General features: G+C 41.4%; 1 protein-coding gene across 2 annotated transcripts; it reads left to right on the top strand.

Moving 5' to 3' along the window:
- Positions 1–1645: 1645 nt before the first annotated feature.
- Positions 1646–10092, top strand: LOC110934814 (cold shock domain-containing protein 3-like). 2 transcript variants are annotated; one of them, XR_002588648.2, is made up of 3 exons: positions 6784–7023; positions 9321–9376; positions 9853–10092. XR_002588648.2 is itself a non-coding variant. In XM_035988946.1 (2 exons), exons 1-2 carry the CDS (start codon positions 1744–1746, stop codon positions 9858–9860), a joined length of 579 nt encoding a protein of 192 aa, XP_035844839.1. In that variant the 5' UTR covers positions 1646–1743; the 3' UTR covers positions 9861–10092. The 2 variants fall into 2 exon arrangements, 1 of the variants encoding a protein (XP_035844839.1); XM_035988946.1 differs by lacking the exons at positions 6784–7023; positions 9321–9376 and adding an exon at positions 1646–2314.
- Positions 10093–19686: the final 9594 nt, after the last annotated feature.

A 19686-nucleotide genomic window follows, 5' to 3' on the forward strand; every position in this document is an offset into this window, starting at 1 on the left:
ATGTTTTCTTTATCTGCACATTGTGGTTTATTCTATGCGTGATTGAGTGGTTGTGGATTATGGATGGGTTGGATGGTGTGATGATTAATATTTATTTATTTTTTTCTTTTTTTTTAGCCGACAATATTTATCATTATTAAATATTTGTCTAACCCGTTCGTTACTTGTGTGTGGAAGACTATGGCACCGAAACGGAGGAACCTTAGGCGCGACACCTCAGGCCCTATGCCTACTACACAGGCAGAACTGAATCAGCTCCTTGAAGAGCGAATCTCGCAAGCAATCGCCCAATATGAGGCCAACCGCAATGAACACAGTGGCGGATCTGGCGGAACTGGCGGCCAAGGTCAGGGAGGCACATCTGGTGGCAACACCACAAATGGTAATAGAAAGTGTTTTTATAACAACTTAAATGTTACATCTCCTATTCTAATCGTGCGTTCTCAGGTTTGTCGTTTATATAATATGTCTATTCAACGTTTCAGGGTGCACGTACAAACAATTTCTCGACTGCAAGCCTCTCAATTATGATGGTACTGGAGGTGCAGTGGCATTTGTACGATGGACAGAGAAAACTGAGTCCACTATTCGCATGAGCCGATGCACTCCTGAACAGACAGTGGTTTACGCTACAGGGCTATTTGTGGATGAAGCTCTAACTTGGTGGAACCTTCAGGTTCAAACTCTAGGAGACGTTGCAGCCTACGGGCTAACTTGGGAAGAATTAAAGGAACGCATGAGAGAAAAATATTGTTCTAGAGCTGAGCTGCAAAAGCTGGAGACAGAATTTTGGCACCTTGAAATGGTAGGTGCCGACGTTTCAGGATACACCCAGAGATTTCATGACTTATCACGAGTGATTCCGTATATGGTCACTCCGGAATTCAAAAGAGTCGAACGATACATATGGGGTCTTCACCGAAACGGAGGAACCTTAGGCGCGACACCTCAGGCCCTATGCCTACTACACAGGCAGAACTGAATCAGCTCCTTGAAGAGCGAATCTCGCAAGCAATCGCCCAATATGAGGCCAACCGCAATGAACACAGTGGCGGATCTGGCGGAACTGGCGGCCAAGGTCAGGGAGGCACATCTGGTGGCAACACCACAAATGGTAATAGAAAGTGTTTTTATAACAACTTAAATGTTACATCTCCTATTCTAATCGTGCGTTCTCAGGTTTGTCGTTTATATAATATGTCTATTCAACGTTTCAGGGTGCACGTACAAACAATTTCTCGACTGCAAGCCTCTCAATTATGATGGTACTGGAGGTGCAGTGGCATTTGTACGATGGACAGAGAAAACTGAGTCCACTATTCGCATGAGCCGATGCACTCCTGAACAGACAGTGGTTACGCTACAGGGCTATTTGTGGATGAAGCTCTAACTTGGTGGAACCTTCAGGTTCAAACTCTAGGAGACGTTGCAGCCTACGGGCTAACTTGGGAAGAATTAAAGGAACGCATGAGAGAAAAATATTGTTCTAGAGCTGAGCTGCAAAAGCTGGAGACAGAATTTTGGCACCTTGAAATGGTAGGTGCCGACGTTTCAGGATACACCCAGAGATTTCATGACTTATCACGAGTGATTCCGTATATGGTCACTCTGGAATTCAAAAGAGTCGAACGATACATATGGGGTCTTCACCCCGAGATCAGGAGTCTAGTTAGCTCGGCACAACCTACCACCATAACTCAAGCTGTTACCTTAGCAGTGAGCCTCACTGAGGAGGCAGTGAGAATGGAGAAGATTCCTGCGAAGGGTTCGGAAAAGAAAGAGACTCACGTAGAGTCTACTAGTGGTGGAAAGCGAAAATTTTCACACTCCAACAAGGGTATGCGTGTGAACAACAACGACGGCACCAATGCTAACAAACGAAGGGAAGTAAACCCACCAAGAGGTGGCAAGGCTTTCACAGCAACCAACGAAACTAGGGGTAAAGGCTATTTAGGCACCCTGCCTAAATGCGACAAGTGTAAGTATCATCATGAGGGCCGTTGTGCAAAGTGTGATAAATGCGGTAGGATAGGCCACTATAAGGAAACATGCTGGGTAGGAAGGGGAAAAGGAAACACAAACCGTGGAGGAAATGGTAACAACAATCAAGGTAGAAATGACAACGAGAATGGAACTGGAAACAGAAATGGAAACAACAATGGCAACGGAAATGGAGCTGGAAAGGGGCAAGGATGCTACAACTGTGGTGACAACGGGCATTATAGGAAGGATTGCCCTAAGGAAAACCAGGCTCGTGGGAGAGCTTTTGTGATCGGAGCCCGAGATGCACGACAGGACCCGAACGTTGTTACGGGTACGTTCCCTATAAACCAACACTTTGCATCCGTTCTATTTGATACTGGCGCAGATTTTAGTTTCATATCTATAGAATTTAAGAATATACTTGGCCTAGATTCGAGTAAACTAGATGTCCCGTATTCTATAGAATTGGCGAACGGAAAATTAGTCGAAGCGGATGAGGTTATTAAGGGTTGTACACTCGAGCTTGGGGATCGAAAATTTTCTATCGACCTTTTACCCGTTGGGTTGGGTAGTTTTGACGTAGTTGTCGGAATGGATTGGTTGTCCGACAACCGGGCGGAAGTAGTTTGTCATGAGAAAACTATCCGCATCCCACTGCCAAATGAAGAAACGCTTGTAATTCATGGGGAGAAGCTTGAGACACCCCTACGAATCATTACGTGTATGAAGGCGCAAAAGTGTCTCCGAAAAGGCTGTATAGCTTTCCTCGCCCACGTAGTCGACAAGGAAACCAAAGAGCCGAAGCTAGAAGACATCCCTGTCGTGAAAGAATTTCCAGAAGTCTTTCCAGAAGACTTACCTGGACTGCCTCCACAGCGCCAAGTGGAGTTTCGAATTGATTTGTTGCCAGGAGCAGCACCAGTGGCGAAATCACCATATCGGTTAGCTCCGTCAGAAATGCAGGAGTTATCTACTCAACTGCAAGAGTTACTAGATAAAGGACTCATTAGACCGAGTTTCTCACCTTGGGGAGCTCCGGTACTATTTGTTAAAAAGAAAGATGGTAGCTTTCGCATGTGTATAGATTATCGGGAATTGAACAAACTTACTATTAAAAACCGTTACCCGCTACCGAGAATCGACGACTTGTTCGATCAACTACAAGGCTCAAGTTATTACTCCAAGATCGACTTGAGATCGGGATACCATCAGTTGAGAATACAAGAAGAAAGCATCCCCAAGACGGCTTTTAGAACTCGTTACGGACATTACGAGTTTCTCGTAATGCCATTCGGCTTAACAAATGCGCCAGCGGTGTTCATGGACCTCATGAACCGCGTGTGTAAGCCGTATTTGGACAAGTTTGTGATCGTGTTTATTGACGATATCCTAATATATTCACGGTCAAAGGAGGAACACGAACAACATCTAAGAGCTATATTGGCGCTTTTAAAGAAGGAAAAATTGTACGCGAAGTTTTCTAAATGCGAATTTTGGATTCGCGAGGTGCAATTTCTCGGACACGTGGTAAACGAGAAAGGAATTCATGTCGATCCGGCTAAGATCGAGGCGATAAAGAACTGGGAAGCGCCTAAGACCCCCACCGAAGTACGACAATTCTTGGGATTAGCAGGCTACTACCGAAGATTTATAGAGAATTTCTCAAAAATTGCTCAACCGCTAACGTCCCTAACGCAAAAGGATAAGAAATTTGACTGGGGCGAGAAACAAGAGGTGGCTTTTCAGATACTGAAAGATAAACTTTGTGACGCACCTATTTTATCCTTACCTGACGGTACCGATGACTTCATGGTCTATTGTGATGCATCGCATCAAGGTCTCGCTTGTGTGTTGATGCAACGGGACAAAGTCATCGCGTACGCGTCTCGCCAATTGAAGGTGCATGAGAAAAATTATACCACGCATGATCTTGAGTTAGGTGCGGTGGTATTCGCGTTAAAGATCTGGCGTCACTACTTATATGGTACTCATTGTACAATCTTTACAGATCACAAGAGCTTACAACATATATTTGATCAGAAGGACTTGAATATGCGGCAACGACGATGGGTCGAATTATTGAACGATTATGACTGTGAGATAAAGTATCACCCGGGCAAGGCGAACGTCGTGGCGGACGCCTTGAGCCGCAAAGAACGTGCAAAACCTCTGAGGGTGCGGGCCTTAGAGATGACCATACAAACCGATCTCACCTCTCGGATTCATAATGCTCAACAAGAAGCGCTTGAACCAGAAAATATACAAGCCGAATTTTTACGAGGAATGGAGGCACAATTGGTGCCAAAGGAGGATGGAACACTGTACTTTATGGGACGAATTTGGGTTCCATTATTCGGTGACCTACGAACGATTATACTAGACGAGGCTCATAAGTCAAGGTACTCTATACATCCGGGATCGGATAAAATGTACCAAGACTTAAAAGGATTTTATTGGTGGCCTAAGCTTAAAAGTGACATTGCTACCTATGTCGGAAAATGCCTTACATGCGCCAAGGTTAAGGCGGAATATCAAAAGCCTTCAGGATTACTGCAACAACCTGAAATTCCCGAATGGAAATGGGAACAAATCTCGATGGACTTCATTACTAAGTTACCCCGAACCTCAAGAGGTCACGACATGATTTGGGTAATTGTTGATCGACTTACAAAGTCCGCACATTTTCTTCCGATCAGTGAGAAGGATAGCACTAAGAAACTGGCTGAAATATACCTCAAAGAGATCGTGGCACGACATGGAGTGCCTGTTTCTATTATATCGGACCGAGATGGTCGGTTCGTGTCAAGGATATGGCAATCATTTCAAAAGGCCTTTGGATCACAACTGAATCTTAGTACGGCCTTTCACCCTCAAACGGACGGCCAAAGTGAACGGACGATACAGACTTTGGAGGACATGCTACGCGCTTGTGTGATGGATTTGGGTGGAAACTGGGATACTCACTTACCCTTAGTGGAGTTCTCATACAATAATAGCTATCACACTAGCATTCAGGCTGCCCCGTTTGAAGCTTTGTATGGACGAAAGTGTCGATCCCCGCTATGTTGGGCGGAGACCGGGGATAAACAACTCATTGGTCCGGACTTAGTTCAGGAGACCACAGACAAGATCATTCAAATACGAGACCGTATCAAGGCGGCTCGCGATAGACAAAAGAGCTACACAGACAAGGGGCGCAAACCATTAGCTTTCGAGGTCGGAGACATGGTATTGTTGAAAGTCTCGCCTTGGAAGGGCGTAGTAAGGTTTGGTAAACGTGGAAAGCTGAACCCACGCTACATTGGACCTTTCAAAATACTGGAAAAGATCGGAACCGTTGCTTACAAATTGAAACTACCAGAAGAGCTTAGTAGTGTACACGACACGTTTCACGTGTCTAATCTCAAGAAAAGTCCTACTCAAGAAACGGTCGTCATCCCAGCGGACGAGATACACGTTAACGACAAACTCCAATTTACAGAAGAACCTGTTGAGGTTACAGACTGGAAAGTCCACAAGACACGGAGGAGTCGTAGGAAGTTGGTTAAAGTTCGCTGGAACTCGCGTCACGGACCCGAGTATACGTGGGAACGTGAGGATCAAATAAGATCCAAGTACCCTCACCTGTTTCAAGACTCCCCTGCAACCGGTAACACGACTTGAATTTCGGGACGAAATTCTTCTAACGGGGGGAGAATGTGACAACTGGCAAAAATAATGGTAATTCCGTACAACTTAAACACTCGATTTAACGTTTAATTACGTTCATTACGATTTAATTATTGCATGATTAGGTCGTACAAAGTCTAAAAATCATACGACATGGTTAAATATGCTAAACCATATTGAAACATTCACTGCGTCACGAGAAAAATGCAAACTATGTCCTAATATGTTGGCAAAATGTTGAAAACACTATTCACCTGAACACACTATTCATGCCAGCAAGTTTTGAAAATTGTCGGAACGAGCGACGAAGGACATGAACGCACTTGGTAGATGAAATACAAATAAAAATCCCTAATTAGGGACGCCAAATACAAAAACACTTTAACTTTCCGGAAAATACATGTCGCTAAATTTCGTCCGAATCACGCCAAAACTGTAACAAAAATAAATTGTCCGCAACACTAAAATACGGCATTTTGATGTCCGTAGAACTTGTAAATAATATTTACAACTAAAATAAGCTTGGAGACATCATTGGGATATCCGAAACACAAGTTACCGGTGTTTCATCGCAACTTACGTAACTTGTCCGTTTTTTTTTATCCGGCAGACTAGTAAACAATATATCTTATCACCTTAACGCCTAAACGAAGCATCTAGTGAACTAGTGAGCGATATTTTGGTGTCGTAAGCGCCTTGAATAGACGCCATAACTTCGACGGTAAATTAAAACCATAGCTCCCGGTATGAAACTATAACTTTCATATAACACCCGATGTCGAACCGGTGAGCGAACTAGTGGTACTTTTACCATCCAAAACTTATACCCACTAAACTGGTAAACTAATTTGACTTTATTTATAACCCTAACCTATTATTAACCCCTAATTACCATAATTAAGCTAATTACATAAATATCTAGTACCTTAACATTTATTTCACATGTTTAAATTCATAAAAAAAAAGCAAGAAACCATGCTTTGTACCCTCTATAGTTGACGTCAATGAGTGGGACACACCCACCTTACCTTGTGAAGATTATGATCTTGGAAGTATGGTCTTACAATATATTGTGAACATACCTACACATATCTTTATCATGCCTTCACTATCATTTCATCTTTCCAACACTTTCTAAACTCAAGGAAAACATCCCTTTCTTTTCCTCAAAATCGGCAGCCCATATACCTCAAACACCCACATTTCTCAAGTCTTAAACAACCTTATTAAACCTTTAAAACCTTTTTTTTTTAAAGAAGATCTAAAAAGGTAGCAAATATGGAGGATCATTAGGAGCTTATTCTTGTTATTTTGGAAGCTCTATTCTCTTCATAATCTTCATTCCAAAGCTCACTAACCTCTTGCAAAATTGTAAGACCTCATACATATATTATTTTTTTAGCATGATTTATTATGTAGATTATGTACAAAAATGTTCATCTTGAACCCTACAACAAAATCAAGCTTAAAAACTCTAATCTCACAATAAAAGTCTAATAAATAAGATGTATATTGTGTTGGTTATGTTAATATGTGTTAGATTATGCTTATGTTAATGTTGATTATGTTAAAGTAGAGTGTTTACAAAGATGATCTTGTGTAAATTAGACTAACAAGGAAGATCTAAACATTTTTATGTTTAGATCTTAACAAGATCATCATCCATATAATACATGAACTTTATATTAAACTTGAAAAAGGTTTATGGCCAAAATAACTTTTATAAAAAAAAAACATCATGATGTACACTATAAAAGTGTTAAAAGTATGTTAAATTTATTTTCTAGTAAACCTATTAAAAGATTTAATAAGTGCTATCATTTTCTTATTAAAAATGTGATTAAGAATATATAAAGTTCAAAAGTTATATGGAAAATTATGTGGAAAATATTACTTGAAAAAGTAGTGCTTTGGAACTTGATTGTGATTATGGGCTTAAACGTGAAACTAATACGTTTTTAAGACGTGGAAAACGCCATAGTTTAGGGGAAATTATGGCGAAATTTTCTAAAAATCTAATCACGTTTAAAGTATAATTAACGAGGTGATTAACGGGGTTAAACGTGATTAGTGATCTTAATTGTCATTAAGAAAGTTTTAACAAAAAGGTTTAAGTCCTAAACTATGAAGGTTTTTGATAAAACAACTTATATATCTTTATAAGTTAAAAAAAAGAGGTTATTTATTATATCTATGTATATATTTTTTTAGGGAGAAAAAAAAATATACGTATATGTTTTCCAACCTTTATATGTGTATGTGTATAAATACATGTGTATTGTGTGTATGTACTAGAGTTAGGATCCTACAAGCTAAACACAAAATACACTACACATAACAAATTCCAAAAACATGTCGACGAAAGAATGTAAAATACATGAGAAAACGAATGCAAGTTATATTACACTTTGACATGAAGCGCGGATAACGAACAATCGGACCTCGGGCGAACCGTACAAATAATATATATATTTCGACCAAATAATATATATGCATATAACACCAAAAACCGACGCGAAATATCAAATAAATGTCATAGCGTATAAATGCGTCGCCATCGGCAACGGTCACCATATCGACACGACACGGGGTGGATACTTATCACGGACGACACGCGGGCGTTCCGGACAATAAAATACATGGTAACGACTCCTGCGACGAACTCTAAAAATAATACATTTTTAGACATGAAATATATATATATTTAGACGCCAAAAATTTCGGAAAGTGTAAATCGAAAATCGCCAAGTGTGCACATATACAAATATATATGTCTACGAATACCTATAAAATACACTCAAAATACACTTGTAAAAAAAAACAAGGATACTTGGTGTGATAATGGGCTAGTAAAAGCCCATTTATTTAATAAGTTGGACTAACCCATTAACATGTAAAATGGGCTAGGCCCAAATACACTAATAATATGGATTAAGCCCAACAACTTAAAAGACATGGGCTAAGGCCCAATGAAAAATACATGTATATTTTTAATAAAATATATTGTAAAAATACATTATAAATACGGTATACCTACACGTATAAATACGGTATACATACACGTATGAATACGGTGTACGTATACATATGAAATACGCGAATACATAACGATGTACTCATATACACTTGTTAAAGTGTACACTCACAATGAATACCGTACACGTACATTAACATATATACAATGTTAAAAATAAATATTTTTAACAACTATATCTTAAAAAGATATACATATACATATATATTTGTGAAACAAATATATACCTAAAACAAACAGATCATACGTATACATGTGAACGACGTTCACCGAACTTAAAGATATATATTTTTGAGGAATATATATTTCATACAACAAACATGCGTCGTGCACGACACAAAGGCGCTATTGGACTCGGTCCACTTATACTTGTACGACACAAGGACTTATACATGCTATACCCACATATACTCGTGCGAAGCACGGATACTTACAAAGGGCGATGCCCGTTCTAACACATTATGAACTCAAGAAGTGTATATATATATATATATATATAATAAAACGAACATACGAAACAAATGTCAACATATTTAAAATACACAAGGGTTCCATATACAATAATGTTCAAGATGAGCAACGTGTACATAAATTAACATAAACCCAAGTGTCTAATGAGTTAGAGCACTTGTAGGTTATTACGCGCTAATTGGATACCCGAACTGCTAGCATACATACGGACGCAAACTTGTGAGTTCATGTCCCCCTTTTCTTTTAAACGTTTTCGGTTTTACAACTCTCGGGGGGAAATACATGTTACTATGGTATGGTTAAGCAACAAAATGAATTAGTAGATCACGTGCGAATAGGCTGATACTTAAAGCACCATTAATCTTGTTTAAGACCACGGAACAAAGGGGGTAGATCTATCGGGTACAGGGCGAGCCCCACTCATGGGTCCTTGTGTGGCCACATGGAGTTTCCTTTGTTACCCTCGCCGGGTGGACCGGTACTAAATCGCTTACGGGTTGGTGGCTTCCTATGTCAGCACACATATTAATGTCCTAGCTACACATTAATGATCAACATGTTCATTTACGCTTTACATACCAGATTTCGATACTTGAACTTTCAAATGTTTTACAAATTCATTTGATGATTACGAACTTAAAACACATGAATTCGCTCAACTTTTGTTGATGTTTTCAAACTTACATGTATTTCAGGTAACTAAGTGGATCTTGGTGCAACAAATTATGAAGTTTCAAGTTTACTATGAAGACGATGTCATCCGTATTTTGGAGGGTTTGATCCATATATCCCGTCTTCGAACGGGACATAGGATGCAAAACCTCGTTATTTCAAAAACTTTATTTTGAACAAGTCTTGTTTGTAGAACTTATAAACTTATGTTGTCTTTTGCTACAAAACAACTTTTGACTTGTATCTTTACATTATGGAATGGATGAACACCGTGTATGTTTTATATCATATAGTTTGTTTACTTACATCGTATGCTGTGGAAACCGATCAAGTCACACTACGCGCTTCCGCCTTTGACACGGGTGTGACATGTATGTTGATGATTGAGGATTGTTTGAATGAATTTTTGAAAAGAAAATGATATGCTAGTGAGCATGGACACCTCCATTTACAAAGGAAACTCTGGCGAAATTTTCTAAAATTTCAACACTTAGAAAATATTTTTCTAGCAAGTGTTTACAATCATATTTTTAACCTTGTTTTCAAAATAAACTTCGCCATGAATTTTATTACAAAAATACAAGGTACCGGAGGTTGATTTTCGTAAATAAAATTTGATAAATATATATCTAGAATATATATTTTATACTAAAACGCTTGTGTGATTATTTGTTTATTTTGTGAACTAGTTATATTATTGTTAGGGTAAAATAATACAACTTATGTATACCACGAAATTTTGACTCCAAAATAATACCCAAAACCCTCACGAAATAAATATTCAAGTTACGCAATTATAAATGCAATACGAAACGCTAAAACGTAACTTATGTAATATTTCAGAAAAATACTTTTACACGTATATTTTTGGTAAAATATTATTTTGGAAAATTTTTGAAGTAAAATATAATATTTTTGGGAAAAATATATATTTTTTGAATTAAGATGTTTTAAGACAAGTAATTTAAATATATTTTTCTAAGTGGGACTTAAAATATATTTTTCGAAATTACAAATGTACATGTATAAATACCCCCATCGTTGGGAAGGAAAAACACATATAAAATACTTGAGAAGTGTGGATACAAAATAGTTGTCTAACTATTTTTCCTAAAAACAACATTTAAGTTAAAATAATTATTATTATTTTAACAAGTAGTCACAAGCTTGGGATAATATCAAAGTAACGCAATTCAAAACACTAAACCCTACGCCAAGGCACGGCCCATCCGTCTAATAGGCATTAGTACGTGTAGGTCGTCGCGTAGCAGACCGAGTTTGGATTGACGATTCTATTTCAGGAGACGCACTTCTGTGAGTTCATGTCCCCCTTTTCTTTTTACTGTTTTCAGTTTTATACTTCGGGGGTGAAATACATGCGACAACTATTTCAGACATTTATTTACATGGTACGGTTAGCGTAGGGAGGGTTTTTACTACTAGATCATGTGAAGGGTGGGTACAACACTTAAGGCCATCAATCCTCATTGTTAGGACCGAGGGACACAAGAGTGATAGATCTATTTCCATAGAGGTGACTGTGTCTTACAACCGAAGCCCAGTAACAAATTTGCTAGGTTTGAGTCTTCCTGCACCTTTTCACACATACCAGTGGCTTTGCAACCCATTGGTGATCTCTTTTTCCTTATTGCTACATACCAGAGACTTTTATTCATACATGAAAGGTTTATACATACTCACTTTTACATGAACTCGCTCAACTTTTGTTGATTTTTCAAATTACATGTATTTCAGGAAATTAATGGATCTGGCGAAGTGTGCAATTGTGTATAGCTGCGTAGCGAATAACGATGTCATCCAGGTTTAGAGGTGTAACCCTTACCTGGACGGGTTACATGTCTTCAAACCATGTTTTTATGCAAGCCTTTTGTTGTGTCATGTGAACACGTTTTAATTAGGTCATGGTTGTAACTTGTTTTATGTGTCGACATTTTAAACAATGATGTTGTGGTAACATTAAATTTAATGAATGGATGATCATCATGTGTTTTATTTTCATATAGCATTGTTATGATTGTTGCTATGGTATTAAGAAGTCACACCAAATAAACCCACGGTTCCGCAAAAGCCTGGGTGTGACAACTTGGTATCAGAGCCTCGATCATAGCGAACTAGGATTCTTTCTCGAGTCTAGACTATGATCACTAGGGCTCTCACGAAAACATTTTTACATTGCATACACTAAACGTCCGGATCCAGGGTACAAAACATTTTTTACAAACTAAAAGGCACAAATACACTTTTCAAAAATTATATTTCAGCCCGAGAGACTGAGGGAGTTCAGTCTTAGAGACTGAGGGAGTTTAGCCTTAGAGGCTGGGAGGCTCAGTCTTAGAGACTGAGGGGGGTTCAGTCTTAGAGACTGAGGGGTTCAATCTTAGAGATTGGGAAGGTTTAGTCTTAGAGACTGGGAGGTTGGTCTTAGAGACCAGGGGGTTAGTCTGAGAGGCTAGGGAGTTCAGTCTGAGAGGCTGGGAGGGGTAGTCTTGGGAGACTAGGAGGATTCCTTGCTTGCATTATTGTGACTTACAGGTTTATTTGATTTCATGTTGATATATGTGCATATGTGTGCTTGTGTTACAGACACCATGCCATCATCTTCAGATACTGGAGTATCGGACACCTTGGATCCTATAGCGATCGTGTCGGACGACGAGATCCCGTCAGAGAGTGAGGTCTACACATCAGACACTACTAGCACGGATGAGGATGATTTCCAGCCGTTTGCTCTTCCTGAGTTTGGAGATGATATTCCTATTGCTGATGGCCCTTTCGGTGGGGACCTACCTCTTCTTCAGGTCCCTGCTCCTTTACCGCTTGCCGCAGTTCCTCTCAAGGATCTGCCTCATGATGAGTTCGTCGATGATGACATCGATCTGTTCATAGAGGGTCCCCCGGAGGGTGACCAAGATGGAGTGGCCCTCATGGATGCCAATGTCCCTTTTGCTGATGATCCTGTTGTCGACCATGTTGTTCCCTTGGCTGAGATTCCTGCTGATGTGCCCATTGCTGATCCTGTCATTCCAGTTGAGGCTCCCATTGAGGAGGCTCCTTTTGATCTGTTTGGTCCTTACTCCTTCGAGTCGGTAGCGTCCGCTTCGCCGCACGCCCAGGGCGTACAGCTCTATTCCTCTGATTCCGACTCAGACATGGCGATGTCGGCTGCGCCTCTCATTTTCCTCGATGATGACCCAGAGCCAGAGTTCGAGTTTTTTCCTGATGAGCCTGCTCCTATTGGTCCGGAGCCGGTCGTTGCTTATGACCCCATTGAGGCCCCAGCTGATGCACATTTACGAGACCCTTTACCTGAGCCTGGTCATGTCGACATAACAGACATAGCACCACCTGTCATTGTTGTGCTCGTCGAGTTACCACCGATTCCTGATGCTCCTGTTATTGATGCACCCATTATTGCACCGGTAGTACCTGTTTCAGCCCCTGTGCATGCTGACCATGCACCGTTTGGTTCTCACATTGATCCTCGTTATGCTGACACCCGTAACGGGTGGATCGAGGATGATGACTACCCACCGTTTGTGCTACCCATCACTCCTCCCATAGCACCTGTTTCAGCACCTACTGAGATTCCGTTGTTCCACCCACACACTTCTGACGTCCATCGCACTGATCTTCCCATCACATTCCTCCAGGACATACCACCACCTCGTCTTGGGGAGGGTTCATCGAGGCAGCCGCTTGTTGTTGTTCCACCTGTACCGTCATCAGTCCGGTTCATGTCCCTGTTCCCTCACACTGCACCATCCTTCGTACCGTCGGGCGAGCCGTTTCTGTGGGCTTCTCCCAAAGTTATGCCATTATCAGATCCGTACCACCCGTATCATGGGGGGTACACGATAGAGGACATACTCATCTCTCTACAGCTACAGCAGGACGCACTGAGTCTTCGCATTCAGGAGTTAGAGAGAGCTCCACGTCCTCCATGCCACTGTCAGACTCCTTTTGCTGCACCGCACACTCCCCTTTCGCTTCCACCTTATTTGGATGTTCGTTTCCTTACATCTGAGCAGCAGATTGCCTATTTGCTGCGCGTCATTCGTGCCTTAGAGGAGGATTGGGTGCACATGCGCCGGTTGCTTTTCTCTTATTTTCCTCCTCCTCCGCCATCAGCATAGATATTTTTGGTTTGATGCAGGTAGATCATTTTGGTGAGAATGTCGCGATTGGGCCAGCTTGCGAAGACTTTTTAGAGGACCACGCTTTTATACATGATTTATGTAGATAGATTTGTATTTTTTTGGGGTGATATAATCCCATGATCCTATTTTGATATGTGATGTACTGTAAAACGTGTATAAACAATATGGTGGTCATGATTAATGAAAGCCCAATGGCAACGTTCTCACTACATGCTTTGTCGAATTATTTGTTTTAATTTTATAACATGAGATGTTATGTGGTTGATGAATGTTACTATATATGCATATTTATTATACTTACTATGACCTGACCAACATGATCATCTTCTAGAAGATGCCTCCACGACGCGACGCACACATGCCTACTACCGAGGCGGAACTCCAAGGAATAATTATCGCGGCTATAGCTCAGTATGCGGCCTCCCATGCAGAAACAAGCGGAAATATCTCAAACAACAACGGCAACAACAATCCACCCAATGGTAATGTTAAGTCGCTTAAGACATATTACGATACATTTGGATATTTCTAGCACATCCGCTAATACCATTTGTAAATTCTAACGTATGTGCAGGGTGCACCTACAAGCAATTCCTCGACTGTAAGCCCGTAAATTTCGACGGCACTGGAGGTGCTGTTGCGTTTGTCAGGTGGGCTGAGAAGACAGATTCTGTCCTAAGTATGAGCCAGTGTGCTCCTGAGCAACAAGTGACCTACATCTCAGGGCTGTTTCTGGATGGTGCCCAATCGTGGTGGAATCTGCAAGCGCAAACTTTGGGAGAAGCGGCGGCATATGCACTAACCTGGGCTGAGTTGAAAGAGCTCATGAGGAGGAAGTACTGTTCGCGAGCTGAAATACAGAAGCTAAAAACTGAGTTCGGCACCTTAAAATGGAAGGTTCTAAGATTGCAGAATATGTTCAAAGGTTTCACGATTTGTCCCATGTGGTGCCGTACATGGTCACGCTCAAATTTAAACGCGTTGAGCGCTTCATCTGGGGGTTGGCCCCCCAGATCATGAGCATGGTTACCACGTCCAAGCCTGCAACGATCACGGAAGCCATCGATCTCAATGTGGCACTTACTGAGGAAGCTATTAGATTGAACAAGTTTTCAGTTTCTGAACCAAAGAAGAAGGAGACTCATGTGGAATCGTCTGGTGAAAACAAACGGAAATTTTCCAACTTCAAGCAAGGTACCAGCAGTGTGAGTAAGAAGGGTGAATCAAGCACACCGGCCAGAGCCACAACTGGTGTCGAAAACAAAGGGAAGGGTTATATGGGCACGCTGCCCAAGTGTGATACGTGCCAGCGCCATCATTATGGCCAGTGCAGATTGAGGAAATGCGAGTCATGTAGGAAGAACGACCACTCGAAGGATACATGTTGGGCCAGAACTGGTGCTGGGCGTGGTGGTAATCGAAGCTATGAGAATGGTAATGGAAACCGCCAACAGGGAGGAAATGGCGGAAATGGAAATCATGGAAATTTTGCGAACCAAGCCGGGAGTGGAAATCGCAAACAAACAACACGCAAGGTGGAAATGGAAATGGGAATGGTCGAGGACCGGGGTGTTTCAATTGTGGAGACGCCGGGCACTTTAAAAGGGAATGCCCGAAACTGAACCAAGCGCAAGGAAGATTCTTCAACATTGGCACAAGGGAAGCGCGCCAGGATCCAAACGTTGTCACTGGTACGTTCCTTATAAACCAACGCTTTGCATCTGTCCTATTTGATACTGGTGCCGATTATCGCTTTGTATCGTTAGAATTTAAGAATATGCTTGGGTTAACTGCTAGTAAACTAGACATTCCGTACTCAATTGAACTGCTAATGGAAAGCTAGTTGAAACCAATGAAGTCATCAGAGGATGCGTAATTGCGCTGGGAGAACGCGAGTTCACTTTGGATCTACTACCAGTCGAGTTGGGAAGTTTCGACGTGGTAGTAGGGATGGATTGGTTGTCAAGCAACAAAGCCGAGATTGTTTGTCACAAAAAGACCATCCGCATCCAAATAGAAGATGGAGAGACGATCGTAGTCCATGGAGAAAAGCGAGATACGCCATTGAGGATCATTGGCTGCTTAAAAGCTAGAAAGTGTTTACAGAAGGGATGTGTTGCCTTCTTGGCACATATCGTAGATAAAGAAGCCGCTGAGCCAAAGATCGAAGACATTCCAGTCGTAAAAGAATATCCTGAAGTCTTTCCAGAAGACTTGCCAGGATTACCGCCGCAAAGACAAGTCGAGTTCCACATTGACTTAGTTCCAAGCGCTGCGCCTGTGGCTAAGGCATCCTACTAACTTGCGCATTCGGAGATGCAGGAGTTGTCAACGCAACTCCAGGAGTTGTTAGACAAGGGGTTCATCAGACCAAGCTTCTCACCTTTGGGAGCTTCAGTTTTGTTTGTTAAGAAGAAAGATGGTAGTTTCCGCATGTGTATCGACTACCGGGAACTAAACAAGTTGACTATCAAGAATAGATATCCTCTGCCGAGAATTGATGACCTATTTGATCAGTTGCAAGGTTCAAGTTTCTACTCAAAGATCGATTTGCGATCAGGATATCATCAGTTGAGAATTCAAGAGGAAAGTATTCCCAAAACTGCTTTTAGAACTCGATATGGACATTACGAGTTTCTGGTGATGCCGTTTGGGTTGACAAACACGCCAGCCGTTTTTATGGATTTGATGAACAGAGTTTGTAAGTCGTACCTCGACAAGTTCTTGATTGTGTTCATCGATGATATTTTGATCTACTCGAAGACGAAGGATGAGCACGAACAACATTTAAGAGCCATTTTGGAGCTACTTAAAAAGGAGAATTGTATGCCAAGTTCTCGAAGTGCGAGTTCTGGTTACGCGAAGTCCAATTTCTCAGACATGTGGTTAATGGAAATGGAATCCATGTGGATCCCACAAAGATCGAAGCGATAAAGAATTGGGAGACTCCAAAGACGCCGACCGAGATTCGACAGTTTCTAGGTTTGGCTGGTTATTATCGAAGGTTCATTGAGGATTTCTCAAAAATCGCTCAACCTTTGACTTCCCTTACCCAGAAAGACAAGAAGTTTGATGGGGGAGACAAACAAGAAGAAGCGTTTCAGTTTTTGAAGAACAAACTTTGTGATGCGCCGATCTTATCACTACCCGAAGGAACGGACGATTTCGTGGTATATTGTGATGCGGTGTCAAGGTTTGGGTTGCGTGTTGAGGCAGCGGCAGAAAGTTATAGCATATGCTTCTCGCCAATTGAAGGTTCATGAGAAAAATTATACCACGCACAACTTGGAGTTAGGCGCGGTGGTATTTGCGTTGAAAATCTGGAGACATTACTTATATGGTACACGATGTACAATCTTCACGGATCACAAGAGCCTACAGCACATTTTCAATCCAAAGGAGCTTAACATGAGGCAAAGATGCTGGGTAGAACTGTTGAACGACTACGATTGTGAAATCAAGTATCATCCAGGGAAGGCGAACGTGGTCGCCGATGCCCTAAGTCGGAAAGAAAGGATCAAGCCCATACGGGTTAAGGCTTTGGAAATGATTATCCAGACAGACCTCTCATTGCGCATTCGTGCCGCGCAGAGAGAAGCTCTCAAAGAAGGGAATATTGAGGCCGAGTATCTCTGTGGGATGGAGAAGCAGTTGGTTCCAAACGAGGAAGGAACTTTATGCTTCATGAAACGAATTTGGGTTCCTCAGTTTGGTGGATTGAGAAAGGTTATTTTCGATGAGGCTCACAAGTCACGATATTCGATTCATCCAGGAGTAGATAAGATGTACCAAGATCTTAAGGATTTCTATTGGTGGCCAAGGATGAAAGGCGATGTTGCAATATATGTTAGCAAATGTTTAACGTGCACCAAGGTAAAGGTCGAATACCAAAAGCCTTCAGGTCTTCTACAGCAACCTGAAATACCCAAATGGAAATGGGAACAGATTTCAATGGATTTCATAACGAAATTGCCAAGGACGCCCAAAGGTCACGATACAATTTGGGTAATAGTAGACCGTTTAACAAAATCTGCGCACTTCTTGGCAATCAGGGAAAAAGACAACACGAGTAAACTAGCTGAGATATACATGAGAGAGATCGTTGCACGACATGGAGTGCCTCTCTCAATCATCTCAGATAGAGACGGAAGATTCATGTCAAGGATTTGGCAGTCCTTTCAAGAAGCATTTGGTTCTCAGCTGAATCTAAGTACAGCATTTCACCCGTAAACTGATGGACAGAGTGAACGAACAATTCAGACATTAGAAGACATGCTGCGAGCTTGCGTAATGGATTTAGGTGGAAGTTGGGACATTCACCTACCATTGGTTGAATTTTCATACAATAACAGTTATCATGCAAGTATTCAAGCCGCACCATTCGAAGCGCTTTATGGACGCAAATGTCGATCACCGATTTGCTGGGCCGACGCGGGTGATAGACAACTGGTTGGTCCGGAATTGGTCCAGGAAACGACAGACAAGATTGCTCAGATCCGAGAGCGCATCAAGGCGGCTCGTGATCGACAAAAGTGTTATGCGGACCGAAGAAGGAAACCTCTGGAATTTGAGGTGGGAGATATGGTTTTATTGAAGGTTTCACCCTGGAAGGGTGTGGCACGCTTTGGAAAGCGTGGAAAGTTGAATCCACGTTACATTGGCCCATTCAGAATCCTGCAAAGGGTTGGGCTGGTAGCATACAAATTGGACTTACCTGCTGAACTAAATGGCATTCATGATACATTCCATGTATCAAATTTGAAAAAGAGTCCAACACAAGAGACAGTTGTCATTCCTGCCGACGAAGTTTATATCGACGACACGCTCCACTTTGTTGAAGAGCCAGTTGAGGTTACTGATTGGAAGATTAAGAAGACACGCCGGAGTAGTGTCAAACTCGTCAAAGTTCGATGGAATGCGAGACAGGGGCCAGAATTCACATGGGAACGTGAGGATCGTATGAAGGAGAAATACCCCCATTTATTTCCCAAGACCCCTGCAACTAGAAGCAGAGCCTAAAATTTCGGGACGAAATTTTCTTAACGGGGGGAGAATGTGACAACCCTCACAATTTCAGGTATCCATACAATTAATTAACTCTTAATTTGTGCTTAATGACTATGCTTGATTACAACTGTTGATTTAACTGCTTACTGATTTCTGTTACATACATACATATGCATCACATTTCATGCTGTCACTCCATTTATTACACACAAACTTTAGTGACAAACTTGATGCACAAAGCACAGTTAGCACACTGAGCGGATAACCCAGAAAACATGCTGACAATGCCAGCACCTAGACAGACAATGTTTTTGAGGCCAGTATGAGCCAGAGACAGGGTACTACACTAGTAGGGAGTGTAGGGAAGTGAGGACCATAAAACTGCGTCACTAGGTGATAGTTATAGTGTCGGGAAGTGCCTAAAACATACTTTAACTCAAAATTCTGCACTTAATAACAAAAATTCAGCATTTAATGATGCTAGTAATGTGCAAAAACTTGACAAACTAGTCCTGTATACTTTTCAAAGTGTCGGGAATTAAAAGTGTCACTAAAAGTATTATAAAAGACACCTTGTGGACTAATTAAGCACTTTAACGGAACAACACCCAACCGAACAACCGGACTTTACCCGGAACACAAAAATATTGTCAAACACATTGTTTTTATTTT

This window comes from Helianthus annuus, chromosome 4 (assembly GCF_002127325.2).
Source record: "Helianthus annuus cultivar XRQ/B chromosome 4, HanXRQr2.0-SUNRISE, whole genome shotgun sequence".
NCBI classification, from domain to species: domain Eukaryota; kingdom Viridiplantae; phylum Streptophyta; class Magnoliopsida; order Asterales; family Asteraceae; genus Helianthus; species Helianthus annuus.

Bases quoted from the DNA above. Each gene is read 5' to 3' on its own strand.
- LOC110934814 (XM_035988946.1), top strand. From the start codon at position 1,744: ATGGAGAAGATTCCTGCGAAGGGTTCGGAAAAGAAAGAGACTCACGTA.